Source organism: Bactrocera tryoni, chromosome 3, assembly GCF_016617805.1.
Source record: "Bactrocera tryoni isolate S06 chromosome 3, CSIRO_BtryS06_freeze2, whole genome shotgun sequence".
Classification (NCBI taxonomy): domain Eukaryota; kingdom Metazoa; phylum Arthropoda; class Insecta; order Diptera; family Tephritidae; genus Bactrocera; species Bactrocera tryoni.
In genome coordinates, this window is record NC_052501.1 from 14,091,120 (window position 1) to 14,116,123 (window position 25,004).

General features: G+C 35.9%; 1 protein-coding gene and 1 pseudogene across 1 annotated transcript; both read right to left on the minus strand.

Moving 5' to 3' along the window:
- Positions 1–2,456: 2,456 nt before the first annotated feature.
- On the minus strand, positions 2,457–24,056 carry LOC120773112. The gene is given in 15 exon segments (XM_040102106.1): positions 2,457–2,648; positions 2,709–2,998; positions 3,063–3,622; positions 3,688–3,732; positions 16,193–16,333; positions 16,846–16,999; positions 17,081–17,224; positions 17,295–17,517; positions 21,776–21,949; positions 22,085–22,380; positions 22,451–23,016; positions 23,137–23,322; positions 23,396–23,549; positions 23,614–23,757; positions 23,829–24,056. Coding segments are annotated over 15 exon segments (3,438 nt in total). The 5' UTR covers positions 24,024–24,056; the 3' UTR covers positions 2,457–2,482.
- On the minus strand, positions 7,800–10,106 carry LOC120772382 (annotated as a pseudogene).
- Positions 24,057–25,004: the final 948 nt, after the last annotated feature.

The window sequence follows — 25,004 nt, forward strand, 5'->3', positions numbered from 1 at the left end:
GCTACAGAATGTAACAGTTTATTGACCTACCAATTGTATGTACTATATAACATATAACTAAGCGAGTTAGATATAGCGTTATATCTTTATATATAAAAAGTACGTGTCACGTTGTATGTCTGCGATCAAATTTATATAAACATATTCAAAATTAAAACTCAATAACAATCCCTTGGATCCTTATACCGACAAAAAAGTTTTCACTTTAATCGTAAATGAAATTTTCACTGTGTTGAATAGTTTATTATATGAATAATAATATAAAATATATACCATAGCAACGCGTATGCGAATCCCCTAGTTTGTACAGAGTGGTGCCAAGGACAGAAGATGATCAGAAGATGCTATAAAGTTTGCAATTGACCTCTAATGTCAGTTCTGTTTTGACATTTGTGTAATAAACACATGCGAAATACACTTAAATAAACAGTGGTACACTACACTGCGTGCCACAACCGATATGATGAAGGATTCCCGAGCGCCTAATCTCCCGTTTTGGCGATTTGCACTTACCAGCAAGATCGCCTGATTTGACCGCTCCAGACTTCTTTTTGTGGGGCTTTTTGAAGTCGCGGGTTTATGTCAGCAAGCCTCAGACTCTTGCCGCTCTTAAAGACAACATCCGTCAAGAATGTGAGGATCTATCGCCGGAAGTTCTGGCCAAAGTGATGGAAAATGCCATGAAAAGGGCTCAAATAACAATCAACTGTGGCGGCGGCCATTTACATGATATCATATTCTCGACTCAGTGGCGTAGCTACAACTTCAGGCGCCCGGGGCCAAGAATGTTCTGCCGCCCCCCCCCCCCCTTATCTACCAACCTACAAGTTTCATAAGGTGGTTCGAACAAAAGTGAATTTTTACAAAATGCCTTCGCAAATTCTGAAGTTCCAAAATTCTCACAATATTGGTTTTGAGCAAATTGATAGTCAATTTACAAGACATCTTATCAAAAGCCATAGAAAAAACCCATATCTAGTACACTTTTGACACAATTCGCCGGAATTTTTGCCCGAACTGGAGTTTTTAAATATCAGTTTGCCCCAAGACGTTGCGCCCGGGGCGCCGGCTCGGACTTGCATACATATATGACAGTTTGATGAATTATTCGAGGAAATATTTAATAATTAGGGTTTTTAGGCACCTTTGGGTGCGTCTGTTGGTCATTATATGTGTTCTTCCTTCCAAAAAAATCCTAATCCATGGTAATATTTTTTAGAGGTTTATTTATTAGCTATTAGAGAGCATGATTTGGTCAAAAGTACTTAGTATACCATAAAAGTTTTTAGAAATTCGCATTAATTAGCTTTCGTTAAAGCTTCGTCACCCTAATGAGCTGCTGACAAGTCTTATCAGCAGCCAGTATTTATCTTGCTCTACTATGAATAGGTACTATTGTACTACAATGATTCTTAGTTTTTTGTTAACTAATAAATTATCTGCCAAAGTTTTTATGCAATATATATGTATTTGCCACCACAATTACATTTTTAAAAATGCTTACAAAATGCTTCTACAAGCTGAAGCGACAAAATATGCTATTTGAAAACGAGTGATTTTTGCTTCGACAATTTTTTTTTGTATTTTAATTATGCCACATCCTTTTAGAAAAATGTATTAATTTGTTTTATTTTGAAATTTTCTATAGTATAATAACAGAAGCAAAAAGTAGACAAGTTGAGCCACAGCAAACAGCGACTAGAGCATTATTTTGATTGTTATTTATTTCTAAAAGGGACTTCGATAAGAAACTTCCACATTTTACTTGTACATATATTTATCCAGATTTTATGGCCTAATTACTTCTGGTTTGGTATAAAAGTTTTTCATAGAGTCAGATTCTTAGACAAGTTGTTAAAGTCTATCGAACTGCAGCGGTAATGAAAGGAATCTTTTAATCTTACATACATACGCTCGATAGAACATTATATGTGATCTATAAGTCTAGCAGATAATCGAGCAGCTGTTTGTTGTGATTACAGCTTCTCGAGGTCAAACCTTCCTTCTGTTTGTTGACATGCGTTTTTTGCTGCACGAGTGTGTATCTTGACTACAAAAAATAGTGATCCGAGTCAATACTATGACCTCGGAGAGGTCTGGAGACGTGTCTTCCGTCTATAGCAACATGATCGATCTAACTAGATAGAGACTATGAGATGGATTTTTGTTTTTTGATAAATAATTATTGTAACACCTGTGTATCTTGCTTAAAACTCTATTGTTCCGTTTCATAATATTTCTTTGTTCGACGAATTTCGTTGCGTTTATAAGAAGTAAATGCTATTTTTTTTGGTTAGGTTAGTCGGGGAGTTTAGAAAGGTTAGAAGCTAATATAGCAACGAACCCTAATTTATAATGCGGCGGTAGAAGAGAACGACTGGGACTTCATCTGATTTGAAAATTAAAATATGAATGATTTGAATTATTTTCGGATTTATTGGAAAAAGAAAGTATATATATGGACATATGTATATATATACATTCAAAACTGACAAATTTCATATAGGTTTTCCCAAAATGTCATTCGTTCAATATTCCAAGGTATACCAGATTCGAAAGGTTCATCCTTCTTTACAATCGACAAAGATTCACATTTCGGAAAATTTATATCATTACATTCTTCGCTGATAGCAAATTCATCTGAATAACTGACAAAAGGAAGCATCACACTAATTTCACTTTTTTCACTTATTTTTAGACCCACTCACCCATTTTCGGCAAAAGACTGAAACAGCCTCACATAGCGTCTAACCAAAGCTGCCTCACGAGACTTCTTTAAATAACCATACGACACTCCTTGTGGCCCTTGAAACAGAAACAGCGAATCATCAACGTGTGCAGTGCCAAAATCTTTCATGCTATTTGAAAAATATTCCGTAAATGAATAGGGTCCGCGATAGTCAAAATGTATTATTCCTCTAAAATCAGTGCGGTTAGAATCGACATTATAATTTAAAAGCCTGTAAGTTGGGTATACGAAATATGCGTCTCCCAAAAGCTAAAACAAAAAACAATAATTAATTATAATTACTGTCGTGCATCTATATTTCATACTTATTTACCTCCAAAAAGCCATTCATCGTTTCATTATTCAATTCTCGTTTACCATCCATATACTCTGTTACCAATGATTCTATCACATCTTCTGTGTCACATGCAAGAGGTAAGTCCAATGTAATGCTCAAACTTTTGCTAAACTCTTCATTGAACTCTTTCTGCAATTTCTTATTGGTTGTCAATCGAAGTGCAATAACCAAACCCTCACCCTTGGCAGGTACATTACCAACGATCCAAGGTATGTCATTGCCCGTTCCAAACGCTATATATGGTTTTCTTGGGTCATTTTTCAAGAATGCACCAGTCCAGGCGTCATTTTCAACATTCGGACGGAAAATTGCAAGTGGTTGCTCAGCCCAAATTTTAAGATCATCGGCAGCTCGTAGCAAGGTTTTCGGTTTGATTGATCGCAATGCTTGAACTAGGTCAGCGGAACTTAGACTCTCCGCTTCTATTATACCAGCAGCTTTAGCCAGTTGAACGACTTGGTCTCTAGGATTGTTTAATGGCAAAGCGAATGGTGAGTTTGCGGCGCCACTCATCATAATAGCGTTACTGAATAGACCTGAAAATGTGTTGAGATAACAGTGCTTCCAATGATAGATATCTCTTTATGGCTTTATAAATTACCCTCTTCATTGTTATTCATTAAGTGTAAGTGAACAGCTGCAGCGCCAGCACTATGACCGAAAATAGTCACACGATCGGGATCACCGCCAAAAGCCGAAATGTACTTCTTAACCCATTGTAGTGCTAATTTCTGATCTTTAAGTCCATAATTTCCCGTCATCTGTTCATCGTTAGTAGATAGGAAACCTGTTGAAAGTAACACAATAATACAAATAATATAGGCTTTAGTAATAAAATTCCCTTGAATATGTCGAAATATCTTGAATTAATGACTATTGCTTTAAAATTATTTCAGTCGATCACGAAAATGTATAATATTTCAGAAGTGAGCAGATTTCTAAAATTTCGAAGCAGTTAAATTTATATCGGATGTTTAATATTACTAATAATTTTCAAAGGGTGTCTCTATAAAGATAAAAGATTAGCTTTATAGTTGCTGAGTTATAGATATAATTTTATAATGAACATAGGTTAGGTTAGCTTAATCTGGTACACCATTCTTGGCAATCTCGTCCACTATTTCATTGCCCTAGATGCCTTTGTTGCGAGTCTTTCGCAACAGCAAAGAACTTCAGTTTGAAATTCTGTCCGGCAACTTAAGTAAAAGGCTGCCTTATGTCTAACGCTGAACAGTATATACCCGTAATGAAATGTCATCTGCTTTGATTTTGAACCGGTCTACAACCAATGCTAATATCACTCACCAAATGGACCCAAGCGATAGGCGGGCACTACTAGAATTACATCACTCGTATCCATAAAATATTGCGGTCCTACACTGCTGGGACTCGGTGAGCCGATGAAAAATCCACCACCATCTATGTAAAACATTACTGGCAATTTTCCACCGGCACCGTGCTGCAGCCAAACATAAAAATATTTTTGAGCAAAATTTTGGTAATTTTATAATTGTATATTAGTTACCAAGGGGCGATATATGTTCAAGTACAGGCAATCCTCTGAACCGCTAATCGGTTTTAATACATTAATATAATCACGTTGTATACAATCAGGCTTAGAATATAGTGCTGATAAGGTGCCATCCCATAGTTCCGCTTCTTCAGGATTCTATTATAATATTATTTATAATTAGATTATAAATATACTGTTGCAATCAGACATTGCTTGTTCGAGACGTACGCTTCTTACTTACGCTAAATCTCAAATCACCGATGGGTGGTTTGGCGTATGGTATGCCCAAGAAAGCTTGAAATGAATAGCTTTCATAGCCGCTCATAAATCTGCCGAGCACACAAGATGAACCCGCAAAGCATACCTTCGGCAAATTGGCGCATATCGGACCGATATTCGAACAATGCACCAAACACGTTAACAACAAAGTAATTCCTTTCATTACTGCGACAGTACGATAAACTCTAGTAATTGTTTGAGAATCTGACTTTGTGCAAAACTTTTATACTAAACCAGAAGTAATTAGGCCATGATTCTAAATGAGTTATTTTCCAAACATCTGCCTCCTCGAACATACAAAGTCGTCGTTATAGATAAGCAAATTTATGCAGAAATTCGTAATGATTTCGAATAAATTAGCTATACGAGCAAGTTTTGTACATAATATATATATGTGATATTTTGTTTTTTGATTTATTGTCCTTTTAGTAGTTTTTGCCTTTGGACGAGGTTGCCATTTTTACAATAGCCAAATACACTCAAGACAAATCCTTTTAGCACCCCTACCGATAGCTGATCCATATTTTATAAGTTTTTAAATACATATTTCTTAACTCATATGTAGTTTTTATATAAATCTTTATTTTTAGTAATTTTAATCTATAAATTAATATAAAATCTTTAGTTCATTTAAAAAAGAAAATATCTGTTTTGATTTTCAATCAAGTTTGGCGTGGAGAAATCTAATTATTACTTCCAATTATATTTCCGAGATTTTAGGACAAATAATTTTAAAATCACAGGAAGCTGGTATTTATCTTATAAAAAAACTACTTTGTTAGGTTGCTAACTGTAAATGTCATTAATATTTGTTTGAGACGCAAGTAAAGCTTGTGTGAATGATTAATTGCTTAGTTGAAGCTGAAGCAAGTTGAAAAAGCACGTGTACAGGAAGGTTTCAAAATAATGTTTTTATTATAGATGGTCAGGTTCATAAGTAAACACAGTATTCCTACAGTGAAATCAACTAGTTTGAAACTATTATTCAACTAGTACGAGCCACACCTCTAATTAGTCACCGGAATATTCAAACAACGAAGGACCCGACAACAGAGGATGATATCTCTTTCGAATCTTCAAAATGTTATAGAGGTCCGTCGGGTCGCTGAAACTTAAGGACACATTTTACTCATTCTGTTGATAATGAAAAATTTTGTCAAAATAATAATAATAAGCATTTTATATATGTTCGAATTATTTTATGGCTGGGGGGGATAAAGTCGAGATTGTCACGTGAGGGGTTTCGTTACTCAGGGCAACCATTACAAGTATTATGTTCCCTCTATGAGGCCATCATTGTTGTCTTTATTCCACTTACGAATAATCGTTCTGTTAAGAATAATGATTGGAGTGAACTTTGAGTTTAAGAGAGTGCAGAATTTCACAGTTAGCGAGTAGTTTGTGTAAGGGATCCTTAAAAGTTCTTCTTCTTTACTGGCGTAGACAGCGCTTACGCGATTATAGCCGACTCTCATCCGAGGCTGAATGCTAATTTTCATTGGGAGTGTTTTTTTACGTGGCGGGTCCCAAACCCAGCGCACAACCCTATGTAGGGGATGTTTCGCCTTCTCACTTTAGCTCGCCTTCAAACGGATGTTTTTAGGCTACCCAGAGGATACTTGGTCAAAGACCAGAAGTCGCGAACTGCTTGAACTGTATGTAAAAGAATCGTTTCTGGCCACTCCCAAGTGAATGGCGATCAATAACTTTCCTCACTTGCGTGAACTTCTACACATGACTCCATCCTCCGATCCTTAAAAGTTAGTTGAATATAAAATAATATATATTAAATATAAAATAATATAATTATATTATAATAATAATTCCCAAAAGGGATGGTATGATTTCTAAGTGCCGTTTCGGCCATTTGTAATATTCGGGAATGTTTACAATTTCATTATGGAAAGATACTATACCCAAACCTTTACAAATTCTTCTTTACTAGCGTAGAAACCGCTTACGCGGCTATAGTCGAGTTGACAACTGCGCGCCAGTCGGCACGCCCTTCTCCACCTGGTCTTTCCAACAGAGTCGAGAAAATCCATTAATTATTTATGAGCAACCATTACATTCACCTAAATTGACAGTTTGGTATAGTTTTTGGTCTGGTGGCATCATCGGTCCGTACTTTTTCCGAAATAAAGCTGGTTACACCGTTACTGTTAAAGGAAAGCGGTATAAATCGTTGATAGCCAACTCTTTATGGCCGAAATTAGAAGAAGTTGATCTTAACAAAATCTGGTTCCAACAACAGTTAGCTACGTGCCCCACAGCACGAGCAACAACCATATTATTGCGAGAAAGGTTTGGAGATTCTATTATTTCAAGAAATTGTGACAACTGAATGGCCTCAGAGATGTTGTGATTTAATACCATTAGACTACTTATTGTGGAACTATTTGAAGCCATTGGCCTTTACTCTCTTCAAGCTTAAGAAGTCTGTATTGAACGTGCGTGTAATTCATGATATACGACTTGATTTAGTGAGTTCATCTAATTCGTTCCTGATATTGAAGTCTTGTAGGTGATTAGAATGATGTTATATTAAGAAATTAATTGCATTTTCGATACTTCACATTAAATGAACACATGTGAATATCCTTAGCAATTAGTGTGTTTTTTTTAAGAAATCATATCACTTGTACAAGCCTATCCCTTTTGAAGCTTAAAATGTGGAAATGTAATGTTCACCAAAGGCGCCTATGTACATGTTTCTGAACTCTTTAAGGGCCCTGCCAAGCTTGAGAATTAATACCAATACTTGAAGTGCCCGAAAACAAGCCTCCATTATGCATAAAAAACAAAAGGGGTAGTTCATCAGCGTACCTTTCCTAAAATTTACTAAGCACATGTATTTACAAGATTGCCTTTATTTTCTGCCTTATTGCATAAGTATGTGTATGCGTATTCGAAAAAGGAATTTAGCAAGAATCATATATTTGGTTCCACAATGCCATTCGCTCAATATTCCATGAATTGCCAGTTTGGAACGGCTCCTCATCTGTCACGATCGATAAATATTCACAATTTGGAAAATTTAAATCATTACATTCATCGATGTCAGAAAATTCATCAGAATAACTAAAAAGAAACATGACACTAACTCATACACATATTTTTAGACCTACTCACCCATTTTCGGCCAAAGGCTGATATAGCCTAACATAGCGTTTAACCAGCGCTGCCTCAGGAGACTGTTTTGCATAACCATTTGATAATCCGGGTGGCCCATTAAACAGAAACAGCGAATCATCAACGTGTGCAGTGCCAAAATCTTTTGAGCTATTTGTATAATATGGCGTATATGAATAGGGTCCACGATAGTCAAAACGTAGTATTCCTCTAAAATCACTGCGACTAGAATTTACATTATATTTTAAAAGTCTGTAAGTTGGATGTATGAAATAGCGGTCTCCCAAAAGCTAAAAAGGAAAAAAAGATTAAATGTAATTTCTTTTATATGCATGGATATGTCATACTTATTTACCTCCAAAAGCCATTTAACGAACCATTATTCAATTCATGTTTACCATCCATATACTCTGCCACCAATGAATCTATCACAGCTTCTGTGTCACATGTAGCAGGTAAGCCCAATGTAATAATACTTAGTCTCTTTCTAAACTTTTCATTTAATTCTTTCTGCAGATTCTTATTGCTTGCTAATTTTGCTATAACAAAACCCTCACCCTTGACAGGTGCATTACCAAAGATCCAGGATATATCATTGCTCGTTCCAAACGGTATAAAGGGATATCTTGGGTCATTTTTCAAGAATGCACCAGTCCAGGCGTCATTTTCAACATTCGGACGGAAAATTGCAAGTGGTTGCTCAGCTCAAATTTTAAAATCATCGGCGGCTAGTAGCAGGTCTTCCGGTTTTATTGATCGCAACGCTTGAACTAGCTCAGCGGAACTTAGACTCTCAGCTTCTGTTACACCAGCAGCTTTAGCCAATTGAACGACTTGGTCTCTAGGGTCGTTTAATGGCAAAGCGAATGGTGAGTTCCCGACGCCACTCATCATAATAGCTTTACTGAATAGAACCTGAAAATGTGTTGAGATAACAGTTCTTCCAAATACCACAATCGTCTTTATGGCTTTATAAATTACCCTCGTTATTGTTATTCATTAGGTGTAAATGGACTGATGCACCGCCAGCACTATGGCCGAAAATAGTCACACGATCGGGATCACCGCCAAAAGCCGAAATGTACTTATTAACCCATTGTAGTGCTAATTTCTGATCTTTAAGTCCATAATTTCCCGTCATCTCTTCATCGTTAGTAGATAGGAAACCTGTTGAAAATAACACAATAATGCAAATAATATTGACATTAACACGAAAATATGTTACATGTATATTTAAGAAGTGAGCCGATTTCCAAAATTTCAAAGCACTTAACTTTATATCGAATATTTAATATTACTCGTATTAATATATTTTTCATCAGATGTCTCTAAAAAAAATAGCAATTTTACTGAAGTAGCTTAATAGTTTAAGAAATATATAATTTTATAATGAAATATAATATACATACTTTGTTTCTATACCGGTTTTCAAAAAAAAAAACTTTTATCACTCACCGAATGGACCCAAGCGATAGGCGGGCACTACTAGAATTACATCACTCGTTTCCATAAAATATTGCGGTCCTACACTGCTGGGACTCGGAGAGCCGGTGAAAAATCCACCACCGTGTATAAAGAACATTACTGGCAATTCTTCACCGGCACCGTGCTGCAGCCAAAAATAAAAAGAGCATTTGTAATAATTTTGGAACATTTTTGTAATTATATATTAGTTACCAAAGGGCGATATATGTATATTCAAGTACAAGCAATCCTCTGAACCTCCGATCCGTTTTGTGACATTGATATAATCACGTTGTATACAATCAGGCGTAGAATTTATTGCTGATAAGGTGCCATTCCATAGCTCAGCTTCTTCAGGATTCTTTAAATAGATTGCAAATATACTGTTACAATCAAACATTACTTGCTCGAGACGTATGCTTCTTACTTACACTGAATCTCAAATCACCGATGGGTGGTTTGGCGTATGGTATGCCCAAGAGGGCCTCAAATGAATCGCTCTCATTGCCACTCATATATCTGCCGAGCACACAAGATGAACCGTCTAAGCATACCTTCGGCGAATTGGCGCGTATCGGACCGATATTCGAACAATGCACCAAACACGTTAACAACAAAGTAATTCCTTTCATTACTGCGCCAATTCGATAGACTTTAAAAATTTGTTTGAGAATCGGACTTTGTGCAAAACTTTTATACTAAACCAGAAGTGATTCAGCCATAAATTGAAACGTGCCCAAGCATGTGCCTCTTCGAACATATGTATGTATAGTACGAGTATGTCGTTATGTTTTTACGATCTTTTCGGCAAATTAGCCATTAAATAATTAGCTATATTTTGTACATTATGGTGCATGAAAAGTGTTTTCCACAATAGTTTATATAAAATTGAAATATCTTTAAAAATATTTTTTTTAAATTTTTTTCTATTATTGTTGGAGCAGATCGATGTTTCAATGAATTTAAATGAATGAAGTCGGATGATAACTACGCAATAAATTAATAAGTAAATACGCTAGAGACATTTAATTTTTTCTCCGAAATGGTATTAGAGAGATTTATGAGAGTTGGGGTTAAAATTTGGACGATGGGCGTGGCATCATCCACTTTTTGGTGAAACCACATATCGCGGGACCCGTCAGACCGATTTTGACTAAATTTAGTACGTGACATTCTTTAATGTCACGTTACGAAAGTATGTAACATCAGACAACAACCACACCTACTTCGCATATAGCACAATTTTAAATTCCACTTGATTCTTTTACTTTCCAGTATACAAACCAAGAAGGTAACCAATAACGGTATTAAACTATGCACGAATAATGCCTTTAGTGTATGCCACCTTATGACCAAAAATTGTTCAAATTCAAGAAAAACTGTTCAAGCCCCTTGGTACCGAATATGTGGACCTCAGTACCTATAGTTGACTTTTGATCGAAAATATCGGTCAATGTGTGAGATATATGTATGTATGTATAATGAAATTCTGTGATAATCCTTCTCCGACAAAGGTATGTTTACGGGTCAAAAATGGTTTGAATCGGGCCAATTCTTCCCTTAGTCCCTATATTTCTGCGGATTTCTTTGTACCGCACATATCGGCCAATATTTGAATTATCTCAATGAAAATAAGAGAGAGTATTTTACTCATAACAGTGTATCCCCTTGTATCTTTGTGAAAAATTTGAGCGAAAACTTGACCTAGCCCGTATATAACTAATATCAGGATTTTCGTACATCCGGCTGACTTTACTCTATATTATTGCCTTTTTAGTGTGATGTATGTCAATGCTATGTGGGATTGGGAAAAATAAATAAAATCGTGTCGATACTACTCCAACTGCCATATACTACTACATATCGTCACCTGAAATGCAAGATAACGTAACATCACTTTTCGTAGGTTTACAGGAGAAGCAAAAAACCGTATAAAAAGAAAACCACTTGAGATATTGAAACAAAATTTTCAAATCTGAATTAACATGAACCTATAAGTATATTTTAGAAAAAAATAATGAAAAAATTAAGCAAATTTTATAGTAGGTGTCTTACGTTATTTTGAATTTTCATTTCTGAAACAAAATAACGTATGATCAATGTAAATTTGTATAAAAATTAAAAATTTGAATATTAATACTTTTTTTTTTAATTTTAAATAAAAACAGTTGCAAGTTTTTTATATTTCATGTTATTTTTATTATTAATATGTACATAAGTACCAGAAAAAATTTTAATATTTCAAGCTAAAAAATGTGGATAATGTTTAATTATTACTTATTAAATAACTAATTATTCAAAAGGTATATTATCATAAAAGTAATAACAGTCTACTGGAATTAAAGCTTCTAGGTCCTGCAGATGTTGCCATTTCTTCTTAGTTATTGTTAAACTTTGCAATAGAATAGGCTGCTGAATTCCTAAAAAAGCACGGGTCTGATTACTTGGATCATGGAGTCGCTAAAACGAACTCTGGCGGCTCCTTCTCTACCCATATTCCGAGGGAGTTGTGGGTGGGAAGAAGCCGTTGGAGAAAAGTTACAGTGAGCTTCTTCATGGATGGGTCAAAGGTGGAGGGGTCTACTGTCAGGAGCTCTCTATCAACTCCAGTTTCTCCAACTTCCTAAGTATTACAGTGTCTTCCAGGCCGAGATTGGAGCCATTAAGGTAGCAGTAGATTTACTACTCCGGAGTGCACCCTGCTTCAGAGGAGTGACCATCGACTCAGATAGCAGAGCGGCGATTCCAGCCTTGAACTCATTAACAATGAGAGAATTCAGAGCTGATCGAAGACCTAACCTCGCTATCAATAGCATCGAGTGCCATGAGCTAGCAAGAAGAGTCTTACCAGACGCCATCTGCAGAATAATATTATTATAGTTAATATTTTAATGAGAATTGTTGGCAATTGTGTAGATATTTATACCCTGAACAGGGTATATTCAGTTTTCCACGAAGTTTGTAACACCCAGAAGGCAGCGTCGGAGACCCTTAAAGTATATATATAAATGATCAGTATGTTGAGCTGAGTCGATTTAGCCATGTCCATCAGTCTGTCTGTCTGCCCGTCTGTCTTCCCCCTTTGGGTTGAGGGGGAAACCGAATATGCCCGCGGCAAGGCATACCTGTCGTAAGAGGCGACGAAAAGCCACATGCACTGTGTATGACATTCATCTGATCTTGTCTCGAATGTCAGCATGGCCAAAAGTCAGAAAAGTGCTTAATATTAGTTTAAAATGATATTATAGTTTTTATATAAGTTTACATTTATATAACAAACATTTGTTGTTCAAGCGACAAATGTCACCAGTCATGAGTTGGGATTACTACTCGTATGAGCTCAAAGTGGTAGTAGCCAAAAGTTACAAAAGTCATACCAAAGACTTTAACATGGTACCACGGGGAGCAGTTAGCCCTAGGAGGAAACTCCAATCTGCTCATTGGGTTTGGCCCTTTGGGGAGATTCGTGGTGGCTGTGGTTTAAACCTAAATGCAGGAAGGGCATTTGTCCAATGTGGAGTCGCACTACGGCCGGGTGTCGGACTCAGAGTACGGCAAAGATTTTAGATGGGCCTCGAACCCGACCAAGGTGGATAGGGAGTCCCACCCTACCAATTGGAACCAAAGTATATGTAAGTGTATGTGGAGTGAACGATCGGAATCTAGTGCTGGTATAAAAAACTTTTGCATTTGACAAGATATATTCACGAAATTCGGTATAGATACAAACTGAATGATCGAAATCAAATGCGTGCATGGAAAACTTGTTCATTTCACGAAATTTGGTATGAGTTCTTGTTTATAGAAATAATGTAATATCGGAAGAAATCGTTCAGATCGGATTACTGTAGCATATAGCTTCCATACAAACTGAACACATATGTAGTTACTAAAAGAAATGTACCTGTGAAGGGTATATTAGCTTCGGTGCAGCCGAAGTTAACGTTTTTTCTTGTTTATTTATACTTTGAAAATAATCCTTATCAAAAAAATATTTTAATTTACTTCCATACCATTATATAACTTTAATATAATTAGTAAATAATTTAATATTATGGCTAAGAAATTATATTTATTTTAAAGATACATACATACATACTCTTATAAGCACTTATTGTGTTTTAAAAATGATTTCGACAAGTGACAGCTACGGCCCCCAAAAAATAGTCCATCGGTGTTCAATTGCTCGATCTTGAAGACCATGCCACAGGCCCACGATACGCGGTAATGCGCTTTTCAAAATTCTTCTTGTTACAACCAAAGATGGTTCGGATAGACATCCTCCAATTCAGGCACGGCTTCCCCTTAGATTTAGCGCCTACTTTGATTTTGAAAGAGAAAAAGTAAATGTTTTATTTAAAAAAAAAACTGTAAGCTTGGGACATAAGAAAGTAAGTTTACACCAAATTTCGTGATAGAAAAAACAATTTTTGTTCAAGATAAATATAAAAAACCCAAAAATTTGGTTATTTGAACATTTCACATATATTTTGAGGTTATGTAAAAAAGTCTATTCACACAAATTATAGATCTTTTCATTACCTACAACAAGAGCGTTCAACTCATTTCGTACTACTTGTATATAGGCGAGAGTCCGATTTCTAACTGCAAACGCTGGTGTCGAAAAGAAAAGAAGTATTCAAACATACCTGGACCAGCTATTGTTGAGTGCTATAACAAGCACATGGGAGGCATATACCTGGCTGATATGCTGTCAGAGTTATATAAAATCAACCACAGCTCAAAAAAATGGTATATGAGCATCGTATACCTCAACACAGAAGCAGTGAGTAATTGGTTGCTGTATAGAAGACACCTCAAGGGCTAAAACGGAAATACAAAGCATCATTGCTGGATTTCCATCTGAGTATTGCAAATGAGCTCCTACCCTCGTCTAACATTGCACAAATAAATCTACGGAAAAGAGGCCGTCCATCAGCAATTTATTCGACAATTCAGTCAGTGTCTCCATCTCATCTTTAGTGACAGACGTTTCATGTACGACATTATCAAAGCGATCGTGTATTTCTGAACCGCCAAAATCCAAAATGGGGATTAAAAGAGAGAGGCTTTGTCAAACCGCCGTTGCGAAATCCAAATGCTCAAAATGTAAGGGCACTTATGTTGCAATTCTCAAAAACCCTGTTTTGTTTCATATCACTCATGAAATATTTTGGAAATTATTAGAGATTATATATAAAATCAATATTAACCAATTTTTAAAAAGGTAAAATTGATATCAGTTCATATTCAAAGTTCAACTAATAACCTTGTACCCTCAAAATATTTTTAACCACGGCCACTAATATTCTGACATGAAAGGGTAAGGGACCCAAACCGAGCTCTTATGAACTCGAACAAAGATAATTTTAGTATTTTAAAAAATTAAACAATTCAGATTTAACACAGTCAAATATAAGAATGACTTTAATTTCTGCTTTATTGCATAAGTATGTGTATGCGTATTCGAAAAAGCAATTTAGCAAGAATCATATATTTGGTCCCACAATGCCATTCGTTCACTATCCCAAGAATCACCAGTTTGGAACGGCTCCTCATCTTTTACGATCGACAAATATTCACAATTCGGAAAATTTAAATCATTACATTCTCCGCTGACAGCAAATTCATCTGAGTAACTAAAAAAGGAAACATGACAATAAATCATATATTTATTTTTAGACCGACTCACCCATTTTCGGCAAAAGACTGATATAGCCTCACATAGCGTTTAACCAACGCTGCCTCAGGAGACTGCTGTGAATAACCTTTAGATAATCCGCTTAGCCCATTAAACAGAAACAGCCTATCATCGTAGTGTACAGTACCGAAATCTTGTGAGCTATTTGCAAATATTGTCGAATATGAATAGGGTCCGCGATAGTCAAAACGTAGTATTCCTCTAAAATCAGTGCGACTAGAATTTACATTATATTTCAAAACTCTGTAAGTTGGATGTATGAAATAGCGGTCTCCACAAAGCTAAAAAGGAAAAAAAGATTAAATGTAATTACTTTTATATGCATGGATATATCATACTTATATACCTCTAAAAAGCCATTTAATGTATCATTATTCAATTCGTGTTTACCATCCATATACTCTGTTACCAATGAATCTATCACAGCTTCTGTGTCACATGTACCAGACAATCCCAATGTAATGCTTAGTCTCTGGCTAAAGTCTTCATTTAATTCATCCTGCAGACTCTTATTGCTTGCTAATCGAAGTGCTATAACCGTGCCCTCACCCTTAGCAGGTACATTACCAATGAACCAAGGTATATCAGTGTTCGTTCCAAACGGTATGAATGGGTCCAATGGATCTTTTGTTAAGAATGCACCAGGCCAGGTGTCATTTTCAACATTCGGGCGGAATACTACAAGTGGTTCCTCAACCCAAGATTTAAGATCATCGGCGGCTAGTAGCAAGTCTTCCGGTTTGATTGATCGCAATGCTTGAACTAGGCCAGCGGAACTTAGACTCTCAGCTTCTGTTACACCAGCAGCTTTAGCCAGTTGAACGACTTGGTCTCTAGGATCGTTTACTGGCAAAGCGAATGGTGAGTTTCCGACGCCACTCATCATAATAGCTTTACTAAATAGACCTGAAAATGTGTTGAGATAACAGTACTTCCAAATACCACAATCGTCTTTATGGCTTTATAAATTACCCTCGTTATTGTTATTCATTAAGTGTAAATGGACTGATGAACCACCAGCACTATGACCGAAAATAGTCACACGATCGGGATCACCGCCAAAAGCCGAAATGTACTTATTAACCCATTGTAGTGCTAATTTCTGATCTTTAAGTCCATAATTTCCCGTCATCTGTTCATCGTTAGTAGATAGGAAACCTGTTGAAAAAACACAATAATACAAATAATATTGGCTTTAGTAATAAAATTCCCTTGGATATGTCGAAATATCTTGAATTAATGACTATTGCTTTAAAATTATTTCAGTCGATCACGAAAATGTGTAGTACTTCAGAAGTGAGCAGATTTCTAAAATTTCGAAGCAGTTAAATTTATATCGGATGTTTAATATTACTAATAATTTTCAAAGGGTGTCTCTATAAAGATACAAGATTAGCTTTATAGTTGCTGAGTTATAGATATAATTTTATAATGAACATAGGTTAGGTTAATCTGGTACACCATTCTTGGCAATCTCGTCCACTATTTCATTGCCCTGGATGCCTTTGTTGCGAGTCTTTCGCAACAGCAAAGAACTGCAGTCTGAAATTCTGTCCGGCAACTTAAGTAAAAGGCTGCCTTATGTCTAACGCTGAACAGTATATACCCGTAATGAAATGTCATCTGCTTTGATTTTGAACCGGTCTACAACCAATGCTAATATCACTTACCAAATGGACCCAAGCGATAGGCGGTCACTACCAGAATTAAATCACTCGTTTCCATAAAATATTGCGGTCCTTCATCGTTAGGACTTGGTGTGCCGGCGAAAAATCCACCACCGTGTATATAAAACATTACTGGCAATTCTCTACCGGTACTGTTCTGCAGAGAAAATATAACAATAGATTATGTAATTACTGTGGAGCAAACATTCCAGAAATCATATAATTATATGTTACGTACCAAGGGGCGATATATATTCAAGTACAGGCAATCCTCTGAACCGCTAATAGGGTCTGTTACGAAAAGATAATTACGTTGTATACAATCAGACATCGGATATAGTGCTGTTAAGGTGCCATTCCATAGTTCCACTTCTTGAGGATTCTTTAATTAGATTATAAATATGCTGTTTCAATCGAACATTACTTGCTCGAGACGTATACTTTTTACTTACGCTGAATCTCAAATCACCGACGGGTGGTTTGGCGTATGGTATGCCCAAGAAGGCCTCAAATGAATCGCTCTCATTGCCACTCATATATCTGCCGAGCACACAGGATGAACCGTCTAAACATACCTTCGGTAAATTGGCGCGAATCGGACCGATATTCGCACAATACACTAAAAACGTTAACAACAAAGTAATTCCTTTCATTACTGCGGCAGTTCGATAGGCTCTAGTAATTGGTTGAGAATTGGACCTTACGCAAATCTTTTATACTAAACCAGAAGTGATTCAGCCATAAATTTAATCGTGAACTTTACCAAACACGCGCTTCTTCGCAAAAATGTTGTTGTATTTTTACGATCTTCTCGGAACAATTTCAAATAAATTAGTTTTATTTGGTACATTAGGGTACATGCTCTAAAAAGTTTTATCTATATATATAATATATATAAATAATCGAGTTAGATATAGGGTTAAACATATATAGTCCAGCCATTATAGTAAGTTCACCGCGGAATATAGTATACCCTTCCATATGTAGGTTTTGAGACTACTTTAGGGTGTCAATATACAAGTATTTACAGACATATAAATGGGTATATCGAATACCGAGATTCTTACCTAATTTAAGCTTAAATGACTGGACTAATATAAATGACCAGGGTGACAAGCGGTTGAAACGTTGTCACAATATGCATTCATGGTGTCGGTTCCCCTTTGGGGAAATGTGGTTAATTTATTAGTACATTTTGAAAATTTCATCTGTCAACAAAGACACTTCCACATGTCAGATAAGTCAAGTAGAGATCGGTAAGTTGCAAGATTTTATTAGTAACCGGCGATTAGCCAGAGATAGACTTAAATGTGACGGTTTGAATCACTTATTCGAGGAATTATTTAATAATTACGGTTTTAGGCCTCTTTGGGTGCGTCTGTTGGTCATTATATGTGTTCTTCCTTCCAAAAAAAATCCTAATCCATGGTAATATTTTTTAGAGGTTTATTTATTAGCTATTAGAGAGCATGATTTGGTCAAAAGTACTTAGTATACCATAAAAGTTTTTAGAAATTCGCATTAATTAGCATTCGTTAAAGGTTAGTACCCTAATGAGCTGCTAACAAATCTTATCAGCAGCCAATATTTATCTTGTTCTAGTTTGAATAGGTACAATTGTACCTAGATTCTTAGTTTATTGTTCACTAATAAATTATCTGCACGCGTTTTTATGCAATGTATCAATCTCCATCGGTGCAACAGCATATTTGCAATCTATTTAAAGAATCCTGAAGAAGCTGAACTATTGATTGGCACGTTATCAGCAATAAATTCTACGTCTGGTTGTATACAATATGATTATATAATAGTATCAAAATCGATTAGCTGTTCAGAAGATTGCCTGTACTTGAAAATACATATATTTGGTACCTAATATGTATATAATTATATGATTTCCGCAATGTGTGTTTCGCAACAAATCTATTTTAATTTTTGGCTACAGCACAATACCGGTGGAAAACTGCCAGTAATGTTTTGCATACACAGTGGTGGCTTTTTCACCGGCTCACTAAGTCCTAGCGATCAAGGACCGCAATATTTTGTGGAAACGAGTGATGCAATTCTAGTAGTGCCCGCATATCGTTTGGGTCCATTCGGAAAGTGAAGTATTATTAGACCGGTTCTGAAACAAAGCAGATTATTTCATTAGAAAATTTTATATTTATACATAACTCAGAAACTATAAAGCTGCAGTGAGAGAATCCTTTCCTGATAATAGTATGCCTGTGTGTCAAAAGTGGGTTGAATGGTGTCCTTCCCTTAGCCCCCATATACTTAACATAAAGGTTCTCGAACTTCCGATATAAAGTCACCGCATGTAACGGCCAATATGTGAGTTATCTTAATGAAAATTACAGAGCGTGTTTTACTCATAACATTCGGCTGACTTTACTCCATATGATTGGTGATTGTATGTGAGGCACCATAATGAAGCCTTGGAAACATTTTATGTTTAGTATGTGGCATGTTAAGAGTATGTAGTATTGGAAGAAATAGATAAAATCTGTTCAATACTACTCCCAATCCCATTTACTACTTATAATGATTTCCATTATTCCAGCAAGTTTTATACCGAATATGAAGGTTAAGGTATGGTTATATTACATTCTGTCAAGAAAGTATCCGGAATTTATAAATAAAACGAAAATGTTTCAATCTTCATCCAAATTTATTTTATCGCCTTCAAAGTAGCATCCCTTTGAAGCGATGCACATGTGCCAACGCTTCTCCTATTCGTCACAACATTTTGTTATAGACGCTTTCCGGGATGGCCTTCAACTCTCGCGTCGAATTTGTTTTGATGTCTTCAATTGAGTCGAAGCGTGTTCCCCGAAGTGGATATTTAAGTGTGAAGAAAGGTAAAAGTGACATGGAGCTAAATCAAGGAGATTCGGTAATTGTTCAATGATATTTGTTGAGTGTTTGGCCAAAATTTAACACAAATACGTTAAAAAAATTTTTAAAATTCGACAAACACTGAGTTCGACTGACATAAACTGCTGCTGTAAACACACGGGTTGACAGATCGCGCTAATTTTTGGCATCATAATTAAGGATAGTTATACCCACCCAGAAAAAAAATTTACCTGTCTTCCATATAAGCGAGAGATGAGAGCGGGAAATAAAGAATTCCCGACACTTTCTTGACAGAATGTATAATATATATACTAATGTGATGAAATTGATTTTATCTCATCTCCTTCAAAGTAATCCCCTCCAGCTGCTATACACTTATGCCAAAGATTTTTCCAGTCATCATAGCACTTGGGAAAATCCTCCGTCGTGATGGCCATCAGAGCCTTCTTCGATTCAGCTTTTATATCCTCAATTGAGTCAAAACGGTGTACTCGGAGTGGTCATGTGAATTTGCTGAATAGCCAGAAGTTACACGAAGGTAAATCAGGCGAATGCGGTGATTGCGGCACGATATTAGTTGAAAATATGGCGAAATAATCACAAATAACCAATTCAGTATGAGATGGTGCAGTATCGCACTTCTTTGTTCAATAAATAAAGACATAGTAAACATTGAAGATTTCACTTTTAGAGCCTCACAAAACGACGCTTATCTCAAATACTAATAAATCATTTGACGTGAAATTTCGCATAGATGTCACTAACAGCACTACCAACTTACAGTAAAAAAATTTACTGATTCGACAAACACGCGAAGTATAAATTAAAAATTCACCCTTCAACTTGATCTCAGCAGATGTACATATATACATACATATGAAACTGTTTGGATTCCGATCCTCTGGTTGCACCTCAAGGTATTTCCCTTGCTTTGATTCTTGTAAGTTGCGAGAGTATAAAATGTTCGGTTGCTCCCGAACTTAGCTTTTCCGTACTTATTATTTATAGTTTCGTTTTTGATTCACACATTAATATTATTATACTTAGGTCATTTATTACATGTTTATAAAAAAATAATTATTATTCGATTTTTAATTTTATAGTAGTCATCAATCAATCAATTCTGGCTCGGATAGAACAATTTAATTTATATTTCCAGGATTTGATTGGCTTAGTTTGACATTCGTTAGAAACTTAGTATATATAATGAAACCATTTTTCAACTGGAATGAGTCACAATTCCAACTAGTCACCCATCAAACTACTAAATCATCTAAAGTAAAACAATACGTGTTCTAGTTGAAACCTTAACTTAGAACTTGGACGAAGAGAAAGAAACTGAAAATTGGATTTTTGGCAGGCATTTTTACAAAAAAATTCAAATTTCAGTAAAAATTTCGCGACATTTTTTTTCAAATAGTTGAAATCGAAAGAAAATCCTTCGTCCAAGTCTTTAAGAGATGTATCTCAAAGACAAGTGTTAAATTTCGTGAAAATCGGTTGAGTAGTTCTCGAGAAATCTTGCCGACAGACTTTAAAAACACAGTTTCGGGAAAAATTTAAAAACCGCGCACTTAGCCTAGCTAGCCTTGAGCACACAAGTTCTCAAGGTTGTATCTCAGAAACCGTTACTCGAAACAACTTGAAAATTAAGGACAATATTCCTGAGGTGTTGTAAAACTTAATAAAAAATTAAATTTTTGCAAAACCCATAAACCCATGTATCCCCAATAAAGTGTTGACCAACCAAAAAAACAAATCGTCAGCCAACAGTTTAAGCTAAGTAAAAATGAAGCGTCACACGATACATAGGACAACGTGTCTTCATTATTGAAAAATATTTATTTAAAAAATTTCATAAAAAATATGTTCGGAATGGTGTTTTAACTTCGTCAACTTTGAAGATTAATTGAAATGCCTGCAAATTTAAATTTTGCGCTCATTTTGGCACACACTGTATCTCTGTCAAAAACCTTCTTACTAACTAAATTTTTTTGAATGCTCACAATTACTTTCTATTTTATTTTTTTTTCTTGTAAATGTAGTTTTAACACAGTTGTTTTAAATATCAAAGAGAGTTTTATCTAAGTACTCCCACAGTTTCATGCGTTTCACATTCCACTTATTTTCAACCTGAAATAATTCCGTATCATTGACAATCGACAAATAATCGCAAATGGCTGCTCCGTCGGGTCGGTCAAACTTATCCTTCGAACAAGGGCTCATTTTATTAAAGGCTTCGACAATGCTGGAAATAAAATATTTCTGTCAAAATAACTATAACAAACTTTATAATGCATTTATAGCTGGTGTGCTAAAATCAGAACTGTTACGTTACATATGAGGTTTATTTACAGCAGGCAACGGAACCATATGTACTTACCCCGTTTTAGCATACTCAACATGTAGTTCCACGTATTTCTTAACCAACTCCCTCTCAGGTGTTGATTTTTCATATCCATTTGGCACTAAGAACGGCATGCGATATAGATATAGCAAATCATCAACATGTACAGCCCCCACGTTTCTCGAGCTGCCCGTAAAAATCTCAGTAAATGTATTTGGCCCACGATAACCAAATTTAATTATTCCCGTAAGGCTATTTGCGCGACCATCAGAATAAACATTGCTGGCAATAGTTTTGTATAGTGGATAAGTAAAAAAGTAATCACCTAAAAGCTAATGGAAAACAAAAATGTATCCATTGATATTAATGTACATATGTATGTTTACTATGTTCCACAATTACCTCGAGAAAGCCATCAATTGTGTCTTTATTCAACTCGCGAACACCATCCATATATTCCACAACTAATCGCTCGATTACTTCATCAACTCCTTCCAGATATGTTGTGCCATTTAGTTCCATCACTAATTTGAATAAATCATTAAAGTTCTTATTGAAGTGAGCTTGTAAATCCGGATCCGTAGATAATCTTAGCGCCAAGACCGTGCCTTCACCAATTGACGAGGTATAACCACCAATCCATGGCACAGTTTTCGGCATTTTTGGACTTCCGATTAATTTGAACATATCTTCCGTTATGAAAGGTTCCGGCCATGATTCTTGTTCAATGGTGGTACGAAAAGTACCAAAAGGGTACACACTCCATACTTTGAGATCAACACCTGCCTTTAACAGGTCTGTTGCTGGCACATTGCGCAGAGCGTCAGCTAGTTCTCTTGAAGACATTTCGTTAGCATTTGTAATTCCAACACCCTTAGCTAATTGAATGACCTGAGACTTTTGGTCGATTTGTCGTAAGAAAGGGCAATTTGCATGGCCGCTCATTAATACAGCATTGCGAAACAAACCTAGAAAGGGTTGTGTTTTTCATTAATAATAGTTATTCAACACTCTTTTATGTTGTAAGTTGTGAATAATAATGGAAGCGGAGCTGAAGCTTTAGACACTGTAGAGAAACTTATAAGTACCTTTTGAAGCCGGGCTTAACATGTGGAAATGCACAGAAAAACTGCCAGCACTATGGCCAAAAATAGTAACACGCGAAGGATCACCATTGAAGGCAGCAATATATTTTTGTACCCATTTAAGCGCGATGTTCTGGTCCTTAAGTCCAAAATTACCAGTCATATGCTCATCACCGGTACTAAGAAAACCTACAGACATCAAGAATTATGATTATCACATAGAATCCTTTCAAGGAAGCTTAAAAATTGGAGAAGTACCCACCAAACTGACCCAAGCGATACGCGGCTAATACCAATATAACCTCATTAGTTTCCATAAAATATTCAGGACCATACACTGCGGGACTTGGAGTGCCTGAAAAAAAGCCTCCGCCGTGTATGTAGAATAAAATGGGTAGTTTCTCAGTGGACCATTTCTAAAATTTAGAAAAAAAGGTGAGGTAAATTGATTGTAGCAAGCACGTTTCAGCGTCCTTTTACTTTGGGACGATACAAATTCAAGTAAAGGCAGTCCTCTTCACCACTAATCGTAGGTATGCGTGGAATTTGGTTATATTGAATGCATTCAGTTCGTGGTTCTTTGGCCATACGTTTGTCGTTCCATGGTTCAACTGGTAAGGGATTCTATTATATAAATAAAATAGAATATTTGCTATAAAATTTTATATGCTCGATATTCTCCCAAACTTTCTTACCTTAAATCGCAATTCACCGATCGGTGGTTTAGCAAACGGTATGCCATAAAAGGCTTCATATTCTTGACCCTCACTGCCCGTTGCATAAACACCTTCGATTCAACCCAATTGATCGATACCGACTTCGGGACGACCGGCTTTCGTAACGGAAAAGTTGAAATAATTTGCAACAAGCACAAAGAGCAGCGCAAACATTTTGTTAATCAATTGTTAAAGCACAGATAAAATGATTGATCCGAGTGATATTTACATCAGTTTTATAGGTTTCCGCCAGCTTTGAAAGTGGGCAACGGATTGCGTGTTTCGAAGTACAAACAAATATTTACACAAATTATTATAATATTATTATAATACTCGTACAATATATTGTACAAGGTGTTGGCTCTTTATTCGAAGCTCATTTTCGCACCGAGAACACAAACATACTGACACTTAAAACGCAATAACTTCACTTCCAATCGATGAAATGTCATGAAATTCTCACTGGACAATAAGACGATAAAGATAGCAGATTCTAACGCACCAGTAGACGTTTAGATAGCGCAACCAAGGGGCGCTATATTCAAAAAGTCCTGTTCACTTATTAAAGCAACTTGTAGCTATATATTTTGGTCATGTGGTTTTCTGGGGTCTCAGAGAAGCGTAGAAGAGAGAATAAAGCATATATTTGAATTCGATTGGCATGATTTTGCAGATGCAAATTTAATTGAAAAATTAATTGGACGTAATAGAGTTGAAAATGAGAAAGTTGAAATGACGTGTATCAAGTAACTACGACAAACTTTATTAAATATGTCCATTATTGAATAAAATGAAGGAGAAATGTAACAAAATAGACCAGGAGGAATGTCAAAGCATTGATGAGCAAATAATTATATACTTATAAAGAGCGCAAAAGTCTAAACGAATCGTATACTGGTGCCTCAACAAACAAACAATGAATAGTTGGTTGCTGCATAGAAGACACCTCAAAGGTTAAAATACAAAGCATCATTGCTCGATGTCCATCTGAGTATTGCAAATGAGCTCCTACCCTCGTCTAACATTGCACAAATAAATCTACGGAAAAGAGGCCGTCCATCAGCAAGTGCTTCGACAATTCAGTCAGTGTCTCCATCTCATCTTTAGTGACAAACATTTCATGTACGACATTATCAAAGTGTCATCGATCAAGTG